General features: G+C 48.4%; 2 protein-coding genes across 2 annotated transcripts in view; one reads left to right on the top strand and one right to left on the bottom strand.

Annotated features, from left to right (window-relative positions):
- Window positions 1-1,139: 1,139 nt before the first annotated feature.
- Window positions 1,140-13,551, bottom strand: dedd (death effector domain containing). The gene is made up of 4 exons (XM_078420758.1): window positions 11,830-13,551; window positions 5,442-5,543; window positions 3,522-3,653; window positions 1,140-3,093 (listed from the first exon to the last, which is right to left on the bottom strand). Exons 1-4 carry the CDS (start codon window positions 12,152-12,154, stop codon window positions 2,717-2,719), a joined length of 936 nt encoding a protein of 311 aa, XP_078276884.1. The 5' UTR covers window positions 12,155-13,551; the 3' UTR covers window positions 1,140-2,716.
- A 1,998-nt stretch (window positions 13,552-15,549) lies between these two features.
- Window positions 15,550-22,941, top strand: part of ndufs2 (NADH:ubiquinone oxidoreductase core subunit S2) — a 40,474-nt gene continuing 33,082 nt past the window's right edge. Inside the window, 1 exon segment of the mRNA XM_078420974.1 lies at window positions 15,550-15,809. Coding sequence (XP_078277100.1) covers window positions 15,730-15,809 — 80 coding nt within the window. The 5' untranslated portion in view covers window positions 15,550-15,729.

The following is a 22,941-nucleotide window of genomic DNA, read 5'->3' as shown; positions in this document are numbered from 1 at the left end:
CAGAGAGAGCAAGAGAATTTGCTCCTCTGGTGCAGAATCTTCTCCCGTCTCTGCCCTGAACCACCGACCCTTCACTTTGAGATGGGGAGCCCTGGTTCCAGACACTCCAGCCAGCGGAAACCCCCTCCCCACGTCCACCCTGTCGAGTCCTGAAGGACTTCAGATGTTTTAGTGAGATCATATCTTGTTCCTCTAAATTTCAGAGAAGCGTTCCTCTCAACACCAACACATCCCTCCCTCAAAACTACTTTGCCACATGAATTGCCTCTCATTTTCTTCCCCATTCCATTATAGATACATGGTGTGTTTACCCAGGCATTTAACCTCACACCTTACCTACCTTGCCACACAGCCTGCTGCCTTCACGAAACATGGATATGCAACATCTGGTCCCTTCACCCAAACTATTGATGTAGATTGTGAACGGCTGGGGCCCCGGCAACAATTCCCAGTTCCCACAGCCTCACAACCAGAAATCATTCCCATGCTTCCTACTGGATTGTCCCTAACCCACCTCTGAAAGCACATAATTGTGGCAAAGACTCAATTTGTGTAATAACCTGCATGGCACCTCAAACGGTCTTCTGAAAGCCCACACATCATCTGCTTCCCGATTCACTATCCAACCAGATCCAGCTTCAAATGCCTCCGCACTCTTGAGAAACCCACAATGCCTCAGACCAACACTGAAGGGTCCCAACCTGAACCATCACCCATCCTTTTTCTTCAGAGATGCTGCCTGACCCACTGAGTTGCTCCAGTACTTATTCTGTAATTGCATAATTGTTCCATACCACTTCCTAACAATATTCCTGATTTCCAATGACAGGCCTATAGTTCCTTAAATAGAAGAGTCCCTATTCCAGAAGTGAATGACATCTCCTGGACCTCAGGACTAAAGCAACAGCAGAGAACATGCGTGACAGGATCACAGTGTTGCTTGGGTGTTTACCCTGTTCCTGTCCCAGGAGGTTGGACAATCCAGGGGAGAGCGAGCCCACCACCCCTAGTCTTCACAACCATTCTGTTCCTGCTAACACTTGCCAGGTCTAGGTTCTATGTTAAATATCTCTGAGCGTTAATTGTATTTCACTCAGACCAAGAACTGTGGAACATTCTGAAGCTCTTGTGCATGTCTTTTATCAACTTTCAGTCCAAACAAACTGCATCAGTTTCACCCTCCTCGGGCGAACTGGAGAAGGCCGGGTCAAGGCACAGCTACCCTTCACAAAGTGCACATTGTTTTCTCGGGTATTTCCTCGAGACACCATTGTGGCAGTCTGCTACTTTGTGCATTTATCGCACTGTCAATCTGAGGAGTATGTTAATCTCTACAGCCTCTTAAAAGAAGTGGGGTCTTCAGGGTACAGAAAGGAAGCCATTCAGACCACAGCCCACTTGTTAGGGGGAAAATAACAATACCCATTCAGCCCTTATGGGGATAGGAGGTCTCTCAAGTCTATTACATAGGTCAGCAGGTCATGCAGCCCACTGAAGAAACCCCTCAGTTTCTGGGATATAAATATATACAAGAGAACCCGAGACAAATCATCAGTCCAGAACATTTCCAATATCCAACTCGTCCTCTCTCTGAACATGTAAACCCAAGACTGCCTGTTCATCCCTGTAAACTTGCAGATCAGTTGTGGGCCCAGGCAAAACCACTTATCCGCAATTCACCCCTTCGGAAAAGCATCCATTTAAATGCAGGTTGTAAATGACCTCTGAACAAACACAAGTCTACTCTGTCAGAAACCATAGCTTCATTGACGAGGAGCTTCACCCTGTATCTAGTACATGCCCTGGTGAATGTGACGGGTCAGCTTCACTCTGTGTCCAACCCGCGCTCTGGGAGTGTGTGATGGAACAGTATAGGGGGAGCTTCACCGTCTGACCTGTGTTCCGGGAGCGCATGATCGACTGTCTCAGAAAGACTGTCTCAACCTCTCTGGCCCTTTGCTTGTTCAAACTGCAATGAGTAATGGAAGAGATTCTCACAGGAGGAACAGTTCACAGTTCTGATTATTTCCTTAATACCACAATTGAGTTGTTAAACGAGCGATCGCGGCTCCAGTTTGGGGTTGGAGACCAGGGATCCCAGGCCCTCAGCTGAGCTGTGCACCAAGTGTCATCTGTCTGTGCAGAAGTGGCAGCTTCCTCTCACAATTTGTTGCTCCGAGCTGGATCCAACGTCGCCCCAACCTCAGCTCAGGCACCGGCAGTAGGCTGAACACAGCCTTGAGGAGGGGCAGGAAGGAGCAGGTTGGCAGGTACGGGGAAGGGGAGGAGACGAGGGGACACCAGATGAAGGTGGGGGAGGAGGGGGGAGGGGAGAGGAGGAGGCGAGTGTGAGGGGGGGAGAGGAAGGCACGAGCGCAAGGTCGGGGTAAGAGGGGGGCACCAGAGGGAGGGGAAAGAGGAAACGGGCACAAGGTGGGGGGCAAGAGGCAGGTGAGTGGGGGGGGGGGGGGGAGGAGGAGGGCATGAGATGGAAGGGTTTAGTCAGCAAACGTGGAGGGGAGTGAGTGAGTGGGGGAGACCAGAGAAATGGCGAGTAGATGAAGGAGAAAGGAACAGAGTTAGAGGAGCAGCAGTGACAGGGATAGAGAGAAGAGGAAGGAGAGTGCGCAGATAAAGGGAGGGAGCGAGAGAGAAGAGCAGAGCACTTGCCACCCTCCAGGCCTGTGTATGGGAGGTGCCCCCACGCCCCTGCCCCTCAGGGCCCGTGCTGCAGCATGAGGTTGTGCAGCAACCTCTGCCTGCCTGCCGTATAGTCGTCCTCGTCCACGTTGACCAGCAGCTTGATGGCCTCATGGCCCACGGCCTGCTTGAGGGAGTCGGTGATAAAGACGCCCTTGAGGGCCTCAAGCAGCGAGCCGTTGATGTAGTCCCTCCAGAAGGCGTCGAGGTAGGTGAGCTCCGAGAACTTGATGTCGCAGATGATGGAGCCCAGGTCCCGGGACTTGAGGATGGTGTTGGCCTGGGCAAAGCGCTCGAACTGGCGCTCCAGCCGGCCCGGCTTGTTGGAGAAGACGTTGCCCTCCAGCGCTGTCTGGTGCTGGCAGTACTCGGCCCGCACACGAAGCCGGATGTCTGGGGGTGAGAGCGTAGGTTGATCACGGGTAGCAAGCAAGGGGCAATTGGGGAAGGCGAGGAAGCATGGGTGGGGGTGTAATCAAGGGTAAAGATGGAGGTGGTAAGCCCATCGATGGGAGGGGGGGAAAGCTGTGGGAATATTGCGGGGAGGGAGGAGCAAGTAAGGGGAGATCTGGGGAAGGGGAGGGAGAGCAATACCAGACAAGTGAGGGATCCTGGGAGGTGGAGGCTACGTAGATAGAAGTCGGGTGAGGGAGAGGTGGTAGTATGGGTGATTTCAGGAAGAGGACCGGAGTAGCTGAGGGGTACGATGGTCCAAGGGGAAGGGTTTGGCACTGGAGCAAGCAGTGAATTTGCCTCAATCTTGGTCACTGTGGACAGAGACAATGACGGGCAGCAGAATTCCAGCTCCAGGCAGAACTCACCGCAGGTTTGCTTCTCCTTGCTGTCCAGCACGGTGGTCTTCTGCTTTCCCCGTCGGCCCCCTGCACCACGGCCCTGGTACAGTCTCTGTCGGAGGGGGTGGGACACAACAGGGGAACAGCACAACAGCCGACCTATGAGAACAGAAGGCCATACTTAGAGCGAGCTTCACTCTGTCTAACCCATACCCTGGTAGAGTGTGATGGGGCCGTTTAGAGGGAGCTTCACTCTGTGTCTGACCCGTGCCCTGGGAGTGTGTGATGGAACCGCGTAGAGGGAGCACACTCTATGTTTATCAGAGGAAGGATGTGCTGGCTCTGGAGAGGGTCCAGAGGAGGTTTACAAAAATGATTCCAGGAATGAGTGGGTTAGCATATGATGAGCGTTTGACAGCACTGGGCCTGTATTCGCTGGAGTTTAGATGGTTGAGGGGGGATCTCATTGAAACTTACAGAATAATGAAAGGCATAGATGGAGTGGATGTGGAAAGGATGTTTCCACTGGTGGGAGAGTCTAGGACCAGAGGTCATAGCCTCAAAATTAAAGAGCTCTCTTTTAGAAAGGAGGCGAGGAGGAACCTCTTTAGTCAGAGGGTAGTTAATCTGTGGAACTCATTGCCACAGAGGGCTGTGAAGGCTGTCAGTAGATATTTTTAAGGCTGAGATAGACAAATTCTTGATCAGAATGGGTGTCAAGGGTAATGGGGGGGGAAGGCAAGAAAATGGGATTTGGAGTAGACTCAATGGGCCGGATGACCTAATTCTACTCCCATAACTTGTGAACTTTAACCTGTGTTCTATTTTTCCTTAACAAGGAGTGTTTTAGTTTTGGAGATACAGCACGGAAACAGGCCTTTCGGCCCAACGAGTCCACACCGACCAGCGATCACCGCACATTAACACTATCTACACACACTAGGGACAACTTTATATTTACGCCAAGCCAATTAACCTGCAAACCTGTGCGTCTTTGGAGTGTGGGTGGAAATCGAAGATCTCGGAGAAAACCCACGCAGTCACGGGGAGAACGCACAAACTCTGTACAGACAAGCACCCTTAGTCAGGGTCGAACCTGAGATCCGGGGCTCTGGCTCTGTAAGGCAGCAACTCTACCACCTTTTTTGATGGTCTTTCTTTGTGATTGCAATGCGCTGAACTCAGGACAGATCTTTAGATCTTTAGATCTTTAGAGATACGCACACCAAGCAACTTGTGGTTGCGGACTCCTCACCTATTTCTCCGGACACGAGATGTATGAAGTGCAGTCAAAAACATGCAATATCTGGAGCGAGACATCTTAAATATGTCATGATCATTCAAGTTGCAACTCCATGTTGCACTTGAATGCACGGTGGCGCAGCGGTAGACTTGCTGCCTTACAGCGAATGCAGCGCCGGAGACTCATGTTCGATCCTGACTACGGGCGCCGTCTGTACGGAGTTTGTACGTTCTCCCTGTGACCTGCATGGGTTTTCTCCGAGATCTTCGGTTTCCTCCCACACTCCAAAGACGTACAGGTATGTAGGTTAATTGGTTGGGCAAATGTAAAAATTGTCCCTAGTGGGTGTAGGATAGGGTTAGTGTGCGGGGATCGCTGGGCGGGGCGGACGCGGTGGGCCGAAGGGCCGGTTTCTGCGCTGTATCTCTAAATCTAAAAAAATCCATCAATGCTTCCTTCCTCTCTTGGTACATTTGCCACAGATGTAGGTCCCCAACGGTTTGACCCTGGTGAGTCACCAAGTCAAGCACCTGTCTCTCAAATTACTCGATCTTGGCGTCCAGCCCCTTGGTCGACACCGATGCATATTCGTGACAGAAACGACAAATGTGAGACTTAACCACATCCCACCACAGCATTCGAGATGGGAACACAACACGGGACAGTGTGGAATGCGTGTGTACCTGCCTCATGCTACTTCCCACCTGGTTTGTTGTGCTCTGTCGCTCCCTCAGCAGCCAAGCTTCGGGGCATGACATAGGTGACGGAACTCTGCTCCAGGTATTTGTCCACGGGATCCGGCGATACTGGAAGGGGGGAGAAGACGGGATGCGAGTCATCGCAAGCTTTCCCTCATTGCACAATCCAATCATTCCATCCATCATACCTCCTCCTCCCTTTCTCTCTATGGTTTGTGCCAGTCACCTGCGAACTGGGAATATCTGCAAGTCACATTGGTCCCCGTATGGTTCTGACATCGCCGTGGGTTGTAATCAATATTTTCACAGCACCTTCACAGCACATGCACCTTGTTTCCTGAACTTTTTACATTTCCCTGTGTTGTGAACCAAATATAGATTAAACATATATCGATAGAGGGGAGTCAATCTACCCCACGACAGAAGGGTGAGTTGTAAAGTTGTACACCTCTATAAGATCACCCCTCATCCTCCTGCAATCCAAGGAATAGAGTTCCTGCCTGCTTGACCTCTCCCTATAGTTCATTCCCTCGAGTCTTTCCAACTTCACAACATCTTTTCTATAACATGGTGCCCAGAACTGAACACAATACTCTAAACGCATCTCCACCAACATCTTATGACTGCAACATGATCTCCCAACTTCTATACTCAATGGACACAAAATGCTGGAGTAACTCAGCGGGAAGGCTGAGAGAAGGAATGGATGTCAGGTCGAAACCCTTCTATACTCAATACTCTGACTGATGAAGGCCAATGCGCCAAAGCCTTTTTGACCACCCTATCGACCTATAACTCCACCTTCAAAGAATTATGTACCTACACTCCTGAATCCCTCTGCTCTACAACATTCCCCAGAGCCCTACCATTCACTGTATAGGTCCCACCCATGTTAGACTTTCCAAAATGCAACACCTCACATTTCTCAATATTAAATTCCATCAACCATTCCACAGCCCACCTGGCGAATCGATCAAGATCCAGCTGCAATTTTTGATATCCATCTTCACATCATATCCCCCAGAATACTCTCTAGTAACTTTCCAACTAATGATGTTAAGCTCACTGGCCTATTGTGCCCAGCCATTTCCCTGCAGCCCTTCTTGAATAGAGGCACATGTGCCACCCTCCAGTCTTCTGGCTCCTCGCCTGTATTAAATGACGACTCAGAAAACTCAGCAGCCAGGCCTCCTACAATTTCCTCTCTAACTTCACAGTGTCTTTGGATATTTCTGATCCAGCCCAGGAGATTTGTCCACCTTCATACACGTCAGGACCTTCAGCATCTCTTCAACTGTAATACTGACCGTTCTCAGGGCAAATCCATTGACTGCCCCAAGTTCCTCCATCCACTTACGGTAAAAACTAACTGAGGACTTGTCCATCTCATGTGGCTCCTCACAGAATTGACTGCTTTGATTTCTGAGGCACCCCACTGTCTCTCGCTAGTTACCTTTTTTCCCCCTTTATGTACATAACATTTCTTGGGATTATCCTTAATGCTATCTGCCAGAGCTACCTCCTGTCCCCCTTTTGCCCTTCTGATTTCCTTTTTTAACTAGCTCCTTAATTCCCAAAACTCCACCAGGAATACACTTGATCCCAGCTGCCTATACCTGTCCCATGTCTACGTCTTACTCTTGTCCAAAGCCTCTGTTTCCATCATCATCCAAGCGTAACATATGATGAAAGAATGGATTGACTGGGCTTATATTCACTGGAATTTAGAAGGATGAGGGGATGAGAGGGTATCTTATAGAAACATATAACATTCTTAAGTGATTAGACAGGCTAGATGCAGGAAAAATGTTCCCGATGTTGGGGGAGTACAGAACCAGGGGTCACAGTTTAAGAGTAAGGGACCGAGATGAGGAAAAACGTTTTCACCCAGAGAGTTGCGAATCTGTGGAATTCTCTGCCACAGAAACCAGTGGAGACCATTTCACTGGATGTTTTCAAGAGAGTTAGATATAGCTCTTAGTGCTAACAGAATCAAGGGATATGGGGAGAAAACAGGAACAGGGTACTGATGTTGGATGATCAGCCATGATCATATTGAATGGCATTGCTGGCCCGGAGGACCAAATGGCCTACTCCTGCACCTATTTTCTATGTTGCCTTACATTTGCCTGCCTTGCCATTGATTCTAACAGGGACGTGCATGTCCTGAGCTCTTGTTAGCACACTTATAAAAACATCCCACTTTCCCGACGTTCCTTTTCCTTCAAACAACCTACTCCAATCAACTTGAGCAAGTCCCTCTCTCTTACCCTCAAAGTCAGCCGTACTCTAATTTAGCATTTTAACTTGTGGGCTCTCTCTGTCCCTATCCATAACTACCTTCAACTATCAAGCAGTGGTCACAGGTCCCGAAAGGCTCATCCATGAACACTTCATCCATTTGTCCCATCCAATTTCCCAAGAACAGATCAAGTGTTGCCCTCTCCCGTGTGGGGCTCTCTACATATTGCTGGAGAAAGCTCTCCTGAATACTTGACAACTTGCACCCCTTCTAAACCTTTCACACTATGATCTTTCCTAATATGACCTAATAAACTAAATTTAAAATGCAGAGAAAATACTTCATTGACTGTTGTTATTAGACTTTCTCACTCACTCTGAAAGAACATTTGAGATCCAGTGTCTTTTACTTGGTATAAATAACTGGCATATATAAATCTCACAATACAGAATTGACTTCATGGTAGGAAGTGAGGGTGAATGTGAAAGATTGTTTTTCGGCAGTAGGCCAGTTACTAATGGTGTCCATCAGGGATTGGTGCTGGGCTCATTGCATTTTGTCATCTATATCAACGATTTGGATGAGAATGTACAAGGCACGATTGGCAAGTTTGCAAATGACACTAAAATGGGTGAAATCCTATATAGTGATATGATACGATAGAACTTTATTTATCCAAGGATGGAAATTGATCTGCCAACAGTCATAAAACACAAAATACATGAAACGCAAAATTAAAGTGACATGTGGAAAGGATTGGGGATGTGCAAAGATTGGGGAGGGGAGTCAGTCTACCCCATGACAGAAGGGGAGAAGTTGTACAGTTTAATAGCCACAGGGAAGAAGGATCTCCTGTGGCGTTCTGTACTGCATCTTAGTAGAACCAGTCTATTGCTGAAGGTACTCCTCAGGTTGACCAGTGCGTCATGGGGGTGAGCTGTATTGTCCAAGATGCTCCACAGATTTTAGGAGCACTCCCCTCCAAGGGCACCTCCCATTAATCCAACTCTGCCCCCAGGACGGAGCCAGCCTTCCTGATGAGTTTGTTAATCCTATTGGCATCGTCGGCCTTCGCCCTGCTGCCCCAGCACATGACAGCAAAGAAGATGGCACTGGCTACGACCGATTGGTAGAACATCTTATTGCAGACGTTGAAGGAGCGGAGCCTTCTCAAAAAGTACAGGCGGCTCTGTCCCTTCTTGTACAGGGCCTCAGTGTTCCAGGACCCGTTCAGTTTACTGTCTAAGTACACTCCAAGGTATTTGTACTCCCTGGTAAACTGCATATCCACACCATTGATGGAGACAGGGGTGTTCCTCTCCTCCTGAAGTCCACCACTGAAGATGGTTATCAAGAATTACAGCAGTATCCTGATCAGCTGGCATGCAGGCAAAAGAATGGCTAATAAGAGTTTAATTAAGATAGGTGCAAGGTGTTTTGTATCGCGGGACGTCAAACCGGGGCAGGCTCTCCATAGTGAACTGTAGGGCCCTGGAATGTCATAAATAAGAGGGATCCATAAGTACAAGTACATAGTTCCCTGAAAGTGGTGACACGGATACATAGGGTGGTGAAAAAATCTCTTGGCATGCTCGCCTTCATCAGTCAGGGAACTGAGTACAGAAGTTGGAATGTAGAAACAAGGAACTGCAGATACTGGTTTAGAAAAAAGTTGGGATATTATGTTACAGATGTACAAGATGTTGGCAAATTTGCACATTCAGTATTGTGTTCAGTTTTGGTCACCCTGCGAAATGAAAGATACTATTAAGGAGGAAAGAGTGCAAAGATGATTCACGAGGATGTTGCCAAGAGGAGAGGGCCTAAGCTATAGGGAGAGACAATAGACAATAGGTGCAGGAGTAGGCCATTCAGCCCTTCGAGCCAGCACCGCCATTCAATGCGATCATGGCTGATCACTTTCAGTGACTGATGCACTAGGACACCCAGATCTCGTTGAACATCCCCTCCTCCTAACTTGACACCATTCAGATAATAATCTGCCTTTCTATTCTTACTTCCAAAGTGAATAACCTCACACTTATCTACATTAAACTGCATCTGCCATGTATCCGCCCACTCACACAACCTGTCCAAATCACCCTGCAGCCTTATTGCATCTTCCTCACAATTCACACTACCCCCCAGCTTAGTATCATCTGCAAATTTGCTAATGGTACTTTTAATCCCTTCGTCTAAGTCATTAATGTATATCGTAAATAGCTGGGGTCCCAGCACCGAACCTTGCGGTACCCCACTGGTCACTGCCTGCCATTCCGAAAGGGCCCCATTTATCCCAACTCTTTGCTTTCTGTCTGTCAACCAATTTTCTATCCATGTCAGTACCCTGCCCCCAATACCATGTGCCCTAATTTTGCCCACTAATCTCCTATGTGGGACCTTGTCGAAGGCTTTCTGAAAGTCGAGGTACACCACATCCACTGACTCTCCCCTGTCAATTTTCCTAGTTACATCCTCAAAAAATTCCAGTAGATTTGTCAAGCATGATTTCCCCTTCGTAAATCCATGCTGACTCGGAATGATCCCGTTACTGCTATCCAAATGCTCAGCAATTTCGTCTTTTATAATTGACTCCAGCATCTTCCCCACCACTGATGTCAGACTAACTGGTCTATAATTACCCGTTTTCTCTCTCCCTCCTTTCTTAAAAAGTGGGATAACATTTGCTATCCTCCAATCCACAGGAACTGATCCTGAATCTATAGAACATTGAAAAATGATCTCCAATGCTTCCACTATTTCTAGAGCCACCTCCTTAAGTACCCTGGGATGCAGACCATCAGGCCCTGGGGATTTATCAGCCTTCAGTCCCATCAGTCTACCCAAAACCATTTCCTGCCTAATGTGGATTTCCTTCAGTTCCTCCATCACCCTAGGTTCTCCGGCCCCTAGAACATTTGGGAGATTGTGTGTATCTTCCTCAGTGAAGACAGATCCAAAGTAACGGTTTAACTCGTCTGCCATTTCTTTGTTCCCCATAATAAATTCCCCTGTTTCTGTCTTCAAGGGACCCACATTTGCCTTGACTATTTTTTTCCTCTTCACGTACCCAAAAAAACTTTTGCTATCCTCCTTTATATTATTGGCTAGTTTACCCTCGTACCTCATCTTTTCTCCCCGTATTGCCTTTTTAGTTAACTTTTGTTGCTCTTTAAAAGAGTCCCAATCCTCTGTCTTCCCACTCTTCTTTGCTATGTTATACTTCCTCTCCTTAATTTTTATGCTGTCCCTCCTGACTTCCCTTGTCAGCCACAGGTGTCTCTTACTCCCCTTAGAGTCTTTCCACCTCTTTGGAATGCGCAGGCTAGAACTTTGTTCCTTGGAATACAGGAGGTTGAATTGTGATTTTACAGAGATGTATAAAACCATGAGGGGAATGGTGAAAGTGAATAGGGCGAGAGCCCTTATCCCAGGGCAGGGGATTAAAAAAAATAGAGGGCATAGGTTTAAGGTGAGAGGGCAAAGATTTAATAGGACCTCTTTTGGAAGAAATTGAGGCAGGTACAATAACAACATTCAAAAGACACTTGGACAGGTACATGGATAGGAAAGGTTTAAAGGGATACGAGTCAAATGTGGGCAAATGGGACTAGTGCCGATGGGGCAGTGGTGAGCATGAACATTGGGCCAAAGGGCGTTTTTCCATACTGTCCGACTCTATCCCGCCAGGACCCAATTCCCCACTCACTTCAAACTCACGGTCCCTGTTCCCTACTCACCACAACCAGGTTTTCCCCACTCATTTTAATCTTACTGGGACCTTGTTCCCCACTCCCTTTAAAGAGACCATGCTCTCTACTCTTGTTTTAATCTCACCACTATAGTAGGTCGACCACTTCACAGGCTGCCTTGTAGAGGAATATTGAGGAGCTCATATTGAGGAAAGCTGCATGATATTGAGGTGCCATAGAGTGATGATGAATGGAGATTTCACCTGTTCTCTCTCAGACTGGGAAAGCAATGTGTAACAACCAGATACAGCATAGGCTGAAGAGTATACAACAGAACATTCCAGATTAATACGTTTCCGACCTCATGACCATGGCTTTATGCTACTTTGTTCCACAAAATTAGTCAGGACGCCCCCTCACCCAATTGCTCCACCCCCTGCCCCCCACAGCACCAGCTTACCTGTCTTGCGTCGCTTAAGTGTGACATAGGGCAGCAAATCGTGTCGGGTGATGATGCGCAGGAGCTGCAGAACGTGTTGGAAGTTGGTCTCATCACAGCGGCCCTGCCGCTCCAGAGCCAGGAAGAAGTCACGGCCGCTGCGGATTAATCCCCGCTCGTAGTCGGCAATGACATCGACGAAGAGGAAGGAGAGGACGCGGACGTCCCGGTGGGTGAGCTGGGCCCCCACGATCTGGAACATGCGGTGCAACGAGTGCAGCCCATGCTGCTGGCTCAGCTCCTCCTCCGGCCACTGCTGGCCACTCCTCTTCCCACTGGCCGCCATGGGGAAAGGGGTGAGGGGGCAGTGGGCAGACCCGTGAGCGTGACACCTGGGCAGTCAGACTCTCTCGTGTTGCATCACATTTCACCCCCTTCCCCACCCACTCAGTAGGCAGACGGTTGGAATCCCTGCCTTCCTACGAAAGGTGAGCTCCTTCCCAACTTTTTTTCCACTCCACCTAGCCCAGACAGAGACACAATAGGGGGGGGTTTAATCAAACCCTTCACTGGCAGAAGGGTTTTAAAGGAGGGGTGGGGTAAGAGGTTCGCAGGACAAAGTAGCTTTGTTGCAGTGAAGAGGAGGTCAGACTGCGGATGAAAGAGGTTAGATCCCTTAGAGTTAAAATCAGCACCAAATATGTGGATGCAATGCACTGGAGCCCAACTTTGTAATAATTATCAGGTATTAAAGTGGATTGACTGGGATCAGAATACCCTCAAATTGATGATGGTAACCTGTCTCCCAATGAAAAGAACCAAGAAATATGTTGCTGCGTTACAAAAGTCCAGCCAGTCTACCAATAGTACCTTAAAGGTTAAACAAAACAACCAGGCAAAAGTTAAGTTTTTGACAAGAGAGGGAAGATTAGACAAAGAGTCTTCGGGTTAAAATTTGGAAGGTGAATGTCCAGTAAATACTGCTCAAGACAGATTTTGAGCTTTGAGGATGAATGGGAAGAAAAGGCAACCGGTCGAAAAAGGCGAAAAGAACCCACGAACCAATCAAAACCTTGCAGCAGGAAGCGAGGGAGGACAGCGTAGTAGATGGTGTTTTTCTTGTAGTTCTGGGCAATACCAGGCTACCAGCCCAGAGTAGTCTTGTTGAAGAGTTGGGGAGCGAGAAGACGCCAAACACCAGGCCCAGGCTGATGGGAAGGGGCTTCTACTCAATATCTTAGTTGTTCTGCCCAATGCGGTGGGAGCTTAGGGAATGGTGGTGTTTCACCCAATATCTTCTGCTCCTTATATATGTTTGTCCTTTTTGCAAAACACCTCCCTCGTCCGTCTGCGGCGTATCTCCTTCGTTTTCAGCGCCGTAGCTGCCGTCGCCATCTTACTCAGCTGGAAATGGGTCGAATCGCGAAGCCTCTCGGGAGTTGTAGTCTCCGTGTGTGCGTCCCGCCGTCTCTATTGACGGGGCGGAAAGGAAATGGACTACGTCTCCCATCAAGCAGCTGGGCTCACTGTGAAAGGGTGCGGACGGGGGTGACGGTTGTGGCCAGTTCGTATGATGGTTGCGCGCTGTTAACTGGGAGACGTAGGTTTGTGCAGGGCCGCCTGTATCGGCAATATCGCTGTGAAATTGCCTACAATACCACAGGATAATGCGCACTAGTGGCCTCGTCGAATGGTTGAAACTGCCTCGGGCATTGTACTCCGGTTAAGAAAGGGCCATTTTCGACTCGCCTGCTTTTTTTTTGTACGGGACTACAATTCCCATAACGTCAGCAAGGCGGAGCCGAGAGAAGAGAATGTTTCTGGGCGGAGTGTCACAGCTTTCCTCTGACTCAGTCTGAAGAATGGTCTCGACCCGAAACGTCACCCATCTACATTCCCCAAGGATGCTGTCTGGCCCGTTGAGTTACTCCAGAACTTCGTTTATTATTTATGTAAAAACCATCATTGCGGTTCATTGAAGATAGATACAAAATGCTGGAATAACTCAGTGGGCCAGACAGCATCTCTGGAGATTCTTCTTCAATCATCCTTTAGTGATTCCTTTTGGAGTTCCTTGTTTCTACGCGTACTGGAGTCTATTGGACTACATTACCCACAGAGCACCGTGGACAGCGGTGCCAAAGGCAAAATATATGGAAACATAAAAATTGTTGTGTGGTGCAGTAATGAGATCCCTGATAATTGATTTTTTTGTCAGCCTTATATTACATATTTTTGTGCATAATCGTTTACAGATAAGGGCTTAAGTTTAAGCCATTTTAGTGGGTGGATTAGGGCTCCTCTAAGTTCTAGTACCTCTAGTATATCTGTCTAGTACCTCATTGTGGACTTGCACTTTTTGTCTGTACTTTCTCTGTAATTGTAATGATATTCGGCAGTCTTGTGTCAGTTGTAATTGTATATGGCTTAATTGTACTTATGTGTATTATGGAGACACAGGAGCGCAGATGCTGCAAATGCGAATACAATTGCTGGAGGACTTCGAAGCAAGGGTTCCCAATCCGAAACGTCATTTATCCATTCCCTCTGTCACTCCACCCTGCACCGCTGAATTCCTTCAGTACTTTGTGTGTTGTTTATGTATAGCATGATTTAAATGCATTTCACACAAACAACGCTCCTCACTGTTTCTCGGTACACGTGGCGGCGCCTAACGGCAGCGGCTGACTAGCAGTCTGTCCGTCTTTTTTTTGTTGTGTGTCGGTGTTGGGATGGTTTTTATATATATTTTTTGGTTGTGTATGTGTGGGAGGGGGTGGTGGTGTGGGTGTGGGGGGGGGGACTTTTCTCTTCCTCACGGCGCGGGATGCGGCTCGGCTGCGGGGCCTAACATCGCCCGCTGCGGCTCGGCCGCTGGACTTTACATCACCCGGTGCGGCTTGGCCGCTGGACTTAACAGTGCCCGGTGCAGCTCGGCTGCGGGGCTTAACATCGCCCGGTGCAGCTCGGCTGCGGGGCTTAACATCGCCCGGTGCAGCTCGGCTGCGGGGCTTAACATCGCCCGGTGCAGCTCGGCTGCGGGGCTTTTCATCGCTGGTGCGGCTCGGCTGCGGGACTTAACATGCCCGGTGCGGCTCGACCACGGGACTTAGCTGCGCAAGGCTTGGTCGCGGGCCTTTCATCGCCCGGTTCGGCCGCGGGACGTTTCAGCGCCCGGTGCGGGGACTGTGCGGGTCGGTCGGGGACGAGCTGTCTGTCCGTGGGCGTGGGGAAGAGAGTGGAAGTTTTGTTGCCTCCATCACAGTGAGGGTGTTTGGAGTCACTGTGATGGACGTTTGTGTTGGGGTTATGTGTCTTGTGTTCTTTTTTTTTCTATGACTGCTATGTAGTTTCGTTCGGTACTTCGGTACCGAACGACAAATAAAGCTCTGTTATACCTGTTATGGCAATAATAATAATACAACAGAATGACCCTCACAAACATGGCGGCACGGCCGTGTCCTGACACATCCGACCATTACCGAGACCGGCGGATGCCCCGCAACAAGATGGCGCTCGCACCGCCTACTCCTGAGACATCCAACCATTGCCGAGACCGGCGGGTTGCCCCTCAACAAGATGGCGACATCCACTACAGCTCTCAGCCACTTCCAAAGTTGGCGATGAAAGCGCCTCCCCCTCGCCGTGGGTTGCGTGCGCATTCGGATTGCCCCCCAGCAAGATGGTGGCGAGTACACACACACACACATATACATTGCTGGGCGTGCGACATTGCGGCCATTATCATGATGGTAACCAACGGTATCTCAGGCCCTGCGCCCGGTGTGTTGGAGTCTCACCGTAATGGTGATCGGCTGTCCCTGTCGGTTCAATGGGGCTTGTTTATCCCTTTGCCCCGCAGGGCGGAGGGCGGATATGACGTTCGACGAACGTCCGCCGAGCGGTGAAGGTCGCTGAGCCATGGTGGGAACGGCGGTGCGACTGTTTCTCCGGGGGCGCCAGGTCGTGAGGCCCTTCTTCTCGGCGGTGGTTCCCAACAGGTCAGGTCTATGCACCGGTTCGCGATGGTAGGGCCGCAGATCAACGGTGGACTGCGGACGGGTGGGGTCAGTGTGCCGTTTGGGTAAACAAGGATGGAATGGTCAGGGGTCAGAGTCAAAGAGGTGCATGGCCGGAGAGGGAGGAACATGGAGAGGAGTGATAATAGATAATAGACAATAGGTGCAGGAGTAGGCCATTCAGCCCTTCGAGCCAGCACCGCCATTCAATGCGATCATGGCTGATCACTCTCAATCAGTACCCCGTTCCTGCCTTCTCCCCATACCCCCTCACTCCGCTATCCTTAAGAGCTCTATCCAGCTCTCTCTTGAAAGCATCCAACAAACTGGCCTCCACTGCCTTCTGAGGCAGAGAATTCCACACCTTCACCACTCTCTGACTGAAAAAGTTCTTCCTCATCTCCGTTCTAAATGGCCTACCCCTTATTCTTAAACTGTGGCCCCTTGTTCTGGACTCTCCCAACATTGGGAACATGTTTCCTGCCTCTAATGTGTCCAATCCCCTAATTATCTTATATGTTTCAATAAGATCCCCCCTCATCCTTCTAAATTCCAGTGTATACAAGCCTAATTGCTCCAGCCTTTCAACATACGACAGTCCCGCCATTCCGGGAATTAACCTAGTGAACCTACGCTGCACGCCCTCCATAGCAAGAATATCCTTCCTCAAATTTGGAGACCAAAACTGCACACAGTACTCCAGGTGCGGTCTCACCAGGGCCCGGTACAACTGTAGAAGGACCTCTTTGCTCCTATACTCAACTCCTCTTGTTATGAAGGCCAACATTCCATTGGCTTTCTTCACTGCCTGCTGTACCTGCATGCTTCCTTTCAGTGATTGATGCACTAGGACACCCAGATCTCGTTGAACATCCCCTCTTCCTAACTTGACACCATTCAGATAATAATCTGCCTTTCTATTCTTACTTCCAAAGTGAATAACCTCACACTTATCTACATTAAACGGCATCTGCCATGTATCCGCCCACTCACACAACCTGTCCAAGTCATCCTTGGGCTGGATGGGCTGGAGGGGCAGCAGATGGAGAGAGGTGATGGGCTGAGGGGCAACAGTTAGGGAGGGGTGACGGACTGGAGGGGTAACTTATGAGGAAGGGTGACTGACGGGCTGGAGGGGTAACTGATTGGAAGGGGCGACGGGCTGGAAGGGTAATTGATGGGGAGATGTGTCGGGCTGGAGGAGATGACAGAGATGGGGAGGAACCATACTGGACCTTATACTGGATGACAAAAACCCTGGATGACAAAGGATGTCAGGTCTCTCCTCATGGACCGTAACACCGCCTTCAGGTCTAGTGATAGAGCTCTATACAGTGCTGCTAGAACCAACCTGAAGAGAGGCATCAAGGATGCCAAAGCGTCCTACAAGAGGAAGATTGAGGACCACTTTTCCAACAATGACCCACGGCGGGTATGGCAAGGCATCCAGCACATCACCAACTACAAGACCAGCAACCGCACGACTGCCGACGGCGACGCCTCGCTGGCAGAGGAACTTAACTGTTTCTTTGCTCGTTTCGAGGTGAAAGCTACAGTGGCAGACATAACACCCTCTCCAGCACTTGACAGCAACACCTTCACTGTGCAGGAGTATGATGTTAAGCGCGTGCTCAGAGCAGTGAATCCCAGGAAAGCTGCAGGCCCCGATGGTGTGACGGGCAGAGTGCTGAGGGAATGTGCAGACCAATTATCTGAGGTCTTCACAAAAATCTTCAACCTGTCCCTTTTAAAATCCACCATCCCTCCCTGCCTGAAGTCCGCCACAATCATCCCACTGCCGAAAAAGTCTGTCATCAGCGGTCTTAACGACTACCGCCCGGTAGCACTCACACCGGTCATCACAAAGTGCTTCGAGAGACTGGTCCTGCAGCACATCAAAGCCAGCCTCCCACCCACCTTCGACCCACACCAGTTTGCCTACAGAGCAAATAGGTCTACAGGGGATGCCATCGACACTGCTCTTCACACTGCACTGACCCACCTTGAACACCAGGGGAGCTATGTGAGGATGCTCTTCCTCGACTTCAGCTCTGCCTTTAACACGGTCATCCCGAGCAGACTGGTCACCAAACTTTCCGACCTTGGATTTTCCCAAACCATCTGCCAATGGATCAAGGACTTCCTGACCAACCGCCCCCAGACCGTCAAAATAGGCCCTCACCTCTCCTCCACCATTACACTGAGCACCGGCTCACCACAGGGCTGTGTGTTGATCCCCATCCTTTACTCCCTCTACACTCACGACTGCGCCCCCACCCATCCCACCAACACCATCATCAAGTTCGCGGATGACACGACTGTGGTTGGACTCATCTCAGAACCAGATTGTTCACAGACTCCTCCAAAACAAAGGAACTTATAATTGACTTTAGAAAAACCAGTGTAGATTACGACCCACTCTACATCAATGGGGTCTGTGTGGAAAGGGTACCAGCTTTCAGGTTCCTGGGTACGCACATCGCAGAGGATCTTACCTGGTCTACCAACACCATCACCACAGTAAAGAAGGCACAGCAGAGACTCCACTTCCTGAGGATCCTCAGGAAGACCAACCTGCAGGAGAAGCTCATGTTGTCCTTCTATCGCTGCTCCATCGAGAGTGTGCTGGCATACTGTATAACCACATGGTATGCCAGCTGCTCAGAAAAGGACAGGAAGGCCCTTCAGAGGGTCATCACGACGGCCCAGAAGATCATCGGCTGCTCACTGCCCTCCCTGGAGCACCTGTTCAGCCTACGCTGCCTCAGTAGAGCAGGCAAAATAATAAAAGATCCATCCCACCCCGGCCACCGTCTGTTTGTTCATCTGCCCTCTGGTCGACGTTTCAGGTCGATCAAATCCCGAACAAACAGACTTAAGAACAGTTTTTACCCCAGGGCCATACGAGAACTGAACACTACCTTTGCACTAGGCAACACCGTTAAAAAATCTTGTACTTAATATAATTGTATTTAATTGTATTTATGTATTTATTTGTTTTTGCATTTATTGCATATATGTTTGTACGCACCGTCAGGATTGGCTATTTTTTAATTTCGTTGTACTCGTTGCAATGACAATAAATGAATATTATTATTATAATAGAGTCTGGCCAAGTGACTGGTGTTTCAGTGGAAGAACATTTTTGGAATAGCACCATAAGTTTTTTTTAATTATTATTTTGAATAAGGTAACTCTGGACCTTGGACAGGTACTAAATTGGGGTAAAGCAGATCACAACATTACTAGGCAGGAACTGCAGTGAATAAATTGGGAGCAGTTGGGTATGTCTGACTTGGGAGTTGTTTAAAGGCCAGGTAATCAGAGTTCAGGACTGGCACATTCCAGCAAGGAAGAAGAATAAGGGTGACAAGGTGCGGGGACCTTAAATGACCAGAGGTTGTAAATTTGGTCTTAAAGCAACAGAAAAAGTATGTAAAGTTCAGAAAGGTGAAATATATAAAGCAAGTAAGAACTAACTCAAGTGGGCAACTGGAAGGAGCAAAAGGGGGCATGAAATGTCACTGGTGAGTCAGATTAAAGAAAATCCCGAGATTTCTCAGAAGTCTATTGAAAACAAGAGGGTTATCAAGGAGAAGGTGGAATTGCTCTAGGGTAATGGCGGGGATTTATGCTTTGAATTAATGTTTAGAGGATGTAGGTGAGGTACTAAATGAGTGAATCTGTGTTCATCAAGGACGCGGATATAGAGGACATTGAGTGTATGTGAATACAAATATACTAAGCAGTTTGAGATCAAGAAGGAGATGGTTTTGGAGCAGTTGCAGAACATTGAGCTGGATAAATCCACAGGGCCTGATTGGATCTATCCATGGTTATTAAGGGGGGAGATTGCATGGACCTTGATAAAGATCCTTCTATCCTCTGTAACCACACATGAGGTCCTGAAGGACTGGAGAGTAGCCAATGTTCCTTTCTTTGTTTAAGAAGAAAAATAGAGATAATCCAGGAAATTACAGGCCTGTGAGCCTAATGTTACTGGTCGGTAAGCTAAAGGGGAGGAATCTTTGTGGTGTGATTTACTTGCATTTGGAAGTAAATGGGCCAATTGGGAACAGTCTGTATGGCTGTGGAGTTTGTGCTATACATAAATGACTTGGACGTAAATTGAGATGGATTTGTTAGTAAGTTTGTAGACAACACCACAATTGCTAGAGTTGTGAATAGTTAGAAGGACTGTCAAAATATACAAAGGATACAAGGTAGATGGTGGCGATGGTGAGGTCACTTGCTACATTTTTCAGTTACAGAAACGGACGTACAAATAACAGGTTGAATTTAATCTGAGCAAGTGTCTGGTGTTGCACTTTGGAAGGTTAAATGTAAGGGAAAGAGATAGAGTAAGGCGCTTAACGGCATTAATGTATGGAGAATATCCTGGTGTCCATGCATTGCTCCATGAAAGTGGCAACAGGCAGATAGGGTAATAAAGAAGGTGTATGGTATTCTTGCCTTCATTGGTTGCAGTATTGAGGATAGCAGCCAGGAAGTTGTGTGCAGATTTATAGAATTTTGGTTTGGTAGCATTTAGAATATATTGTGCAGTTCTGGTCGCCCCATTACAGGGAAGGTGTGGAGGTTTTGGAGAAGGTGCAGAGGAGGTTTACAAAAATGCTGCCTGGATTAGAGGATATTAACTAAGGAGAAGTTGCACACGATTGGATTATCTCAATGGTGTCAGATTAGGTAAAGGGGAAGTGCAACAAGACCTGGGTGCCCTTGTACACCAGTTACTGAAAGTAAGCGTGCAGGTACAGCAAGCGGTGAAGAAATCTAATGACATGTTGGTCTTCATAACAAGAGGATTTGAGTATAGGAACAAAGAGGTCCTTCTGCAGTTGTATAGGACCTTGGTGAGACCACGTCTGGAGTATTGTGTGCAGTTTTAGTCTCCTAATTTGAGGAAGGACTTCCTTGCAATTGAGGCAGTGCAGCGTAGATTCACGAGGTTAATCCCTGGGATGGCGGGACTGTCATATGAGGAAATATGGGAAAGACTGGGCTTGTATTCGCTGGAGTTTAGAAGAATGAGAGGGGATCTTATAGAGACGTATAAAATTATGTAAGGACTGGACAAACTAGATGCAGGAAAAATGTTCCCAATGATGGGGGAGTCCAGAACCAGGTGCCACAGTCTAAGAATAAAGGGGAGGCCATTTAAAACTGAGGCGAGAAGAAACCTTTTCACCCAGAGAGTTGTGAATTTGTGGAATTCTCTGCCACAGAAGGCAGTGGAGGCCAATTCACTGGATGAATTTAAAAGAGAGTTAGATAGAGCTCTAGGGGCGAGTGGGATCGGGGGATATGGGGAGAAGGCAGGCACAGGTTACTGATTGTGGATGATCAGCCATGATCACAACGAATGACGTTGCTGGCTTGAAGGGCCAAATGGCCTCCTCCTGCACCTATTTTCTGTTACTGTGTTTTCTCTGGAGCATTGGAGTTTGAGGGGAGATCTGATAGAATATAAAATTCTGAGAGGCATGAGTTAGGTTAGGCATTCAGAATCCTTTTCCCTGGGTGGCAAAATCAAAGACTAAACTGCATGGTTTGAAGGCGAGAGGGGCAACGTTTAAAGGATATGTGTGCTACCCGGGGTGGTAGTGGTCGCAGATATGAAAGTGACATTTGAGGCTTTTAGATAAGCTCATGTTAGGGCAATTGATCATGTACAGGCAGAGCAGATTGGCTTAATTTGACATGATATTTGCCGTAGACAATGTGGACTGGAGTGCCTCTTCCTTTGCTGCATGGTTCTCTATTCTATGAAGGATATAGGGGCTGGAGAGGGTTATAGAGATTGGGAGAGGTATAGACACTGGACAGTGTAACAGTATATCAAGTGTAGGGCACGGAGATAGATAACTGGAGTCTGGAGGGGGGGGGGGGGGTATTAAGATGGGAAGCTTTAGGCACTGGAGAGGTTGATAGGGATGGGTGTTTGCACTGGTGGGGATTACCGAGATATGGAGAGGTGAGGGGACTGGATGTAGGGGGTTAGAGATATTGTGGTGTCTATAGGGGGTTATAGAGGAAGATAGGAGTGTATAATCTAGAGGGGGGTAAAGAGTTATGTGGGTGTGGGAGCTGAGGGGGCTACAGAGACGGATGCCAGCAGGATCTGGAGGGCTACAGTGATTGGGAAGGGGTGGAGAAGTTGGAGAGGATTATAGAGATAGGGATAGATTTAGGCTCTGAAGTGGGTTGTTGGAGTGTTTTGAACAGAGGAGTTTATAGAGGGAGGTGGATAGTTATATTGCCAAAGTGCTGCATTTATCAGGCAACTGAACTGACCTCTCACTAGCTCGAGTGCGGTCCTGACCTCCCATCTGCCTCATTGAAGACCTTTGAATGATCTTCAATCGGATTTTATCATGCACTAAATGATATAACCATTATCTTACATCTGTACACTGTCTGTTTGTTGACTGGATAGTACGCAATAAAAAAAGCTTCACACTAACTTGGTATACATGACAATAAAAAAACTAAACTATGAGGGGTTTACAAAGATGTGGAAGGGTTTAGGGGCTGAAAGGGGCTTACAAAGATCGGAATAGTATTTTGGGCTGGAGTACATTGGGCTGGATAGGGGAGTTGCGGCTGGAAGGTGTTGCAGATGGGGAGGGGCTTAGTGGCTAGATGGGTTTATGATGATTGAGAGGGATGTAGGGGCATGCAGGATTTTGCAGAAATAGAAAGGGGTGTACGAGCTGGAGGGCATTACAGAGGTAGCGAGGGGCCGAGAGTCTGGAGAGGGATTCACAAATAGGGGTCGAATGGCTTACAGAGGGGTACCAGTGAAGAGACTAGAGGAGGTTATGGAGGTGGGGGGGTTGTTTAGGGGATTACATTAATTGAGGTGGGGTGTTAAGGCCTTCAGGGTGTTAGAGATTGAAAGGGGTCTAGGAACCTTGAGGGGGGTTACAAAGGTAGAGAGGGTGTAGTGGCTTTAGTGTTTACAGAGAGAGGGATGGGTGTAGTGACAGGAAGGTTTTATCTAGACAGGGAGAGGTGTGGTCAAAGGGGCTAACAGAGACGGAGAGGTGTTTGTTGGGGCTGATGTGTTAAGAAGGTGAGTTGGTCGAGGCTG

This window comes from Rhinoraja longicauda, chromosome 24 (genome assembly GCF_053455715.1).
Source record: "Rhinoraja longicauda isolate Sanriku21f chromosome 24, sRhiLon1.1, whole genome shotgun sequence".
In the NCBI taxonomy this organism is placed as follows: Eukaryota; Metazoa; Chordata; class Chondrichthyes; order Rajiformes; family Arhynchobatidae; genus Rhinoraja; species Rhinoraja longicauda.
The sequence above is the reverse complement of the archived record's forward strand: the minus strand, read 5'-3'. Positions and strand labels throughout refer to the sequence as shown.

Excerpts from the sequence above, each read along its gene's own strand:
- dedd (XM_078420758.1), bottom strand. The coding sequence starts at position 12,154 with ATGGCGGCCAGTGGGAAGAGGAGTGGCCAGCAGTGGCCGGAGGAGGAG. Across the intron at positions 3,654-5,441 it reads GACAGAGCACAACAAACCAG|GTCGGCTGTTGTGCTGTTCC; the intron begins GTGGGAAGTAGC and ends CTGTTCTCATAG. Across the intron at positions 3,094-3,521 it reads CAAGGAGAAGCAAACCTGCG|ACATCCGGCTTCGTGTGCGG; the intron begins GTGAGTTCTGCC and ends TCTCACCCCCAG.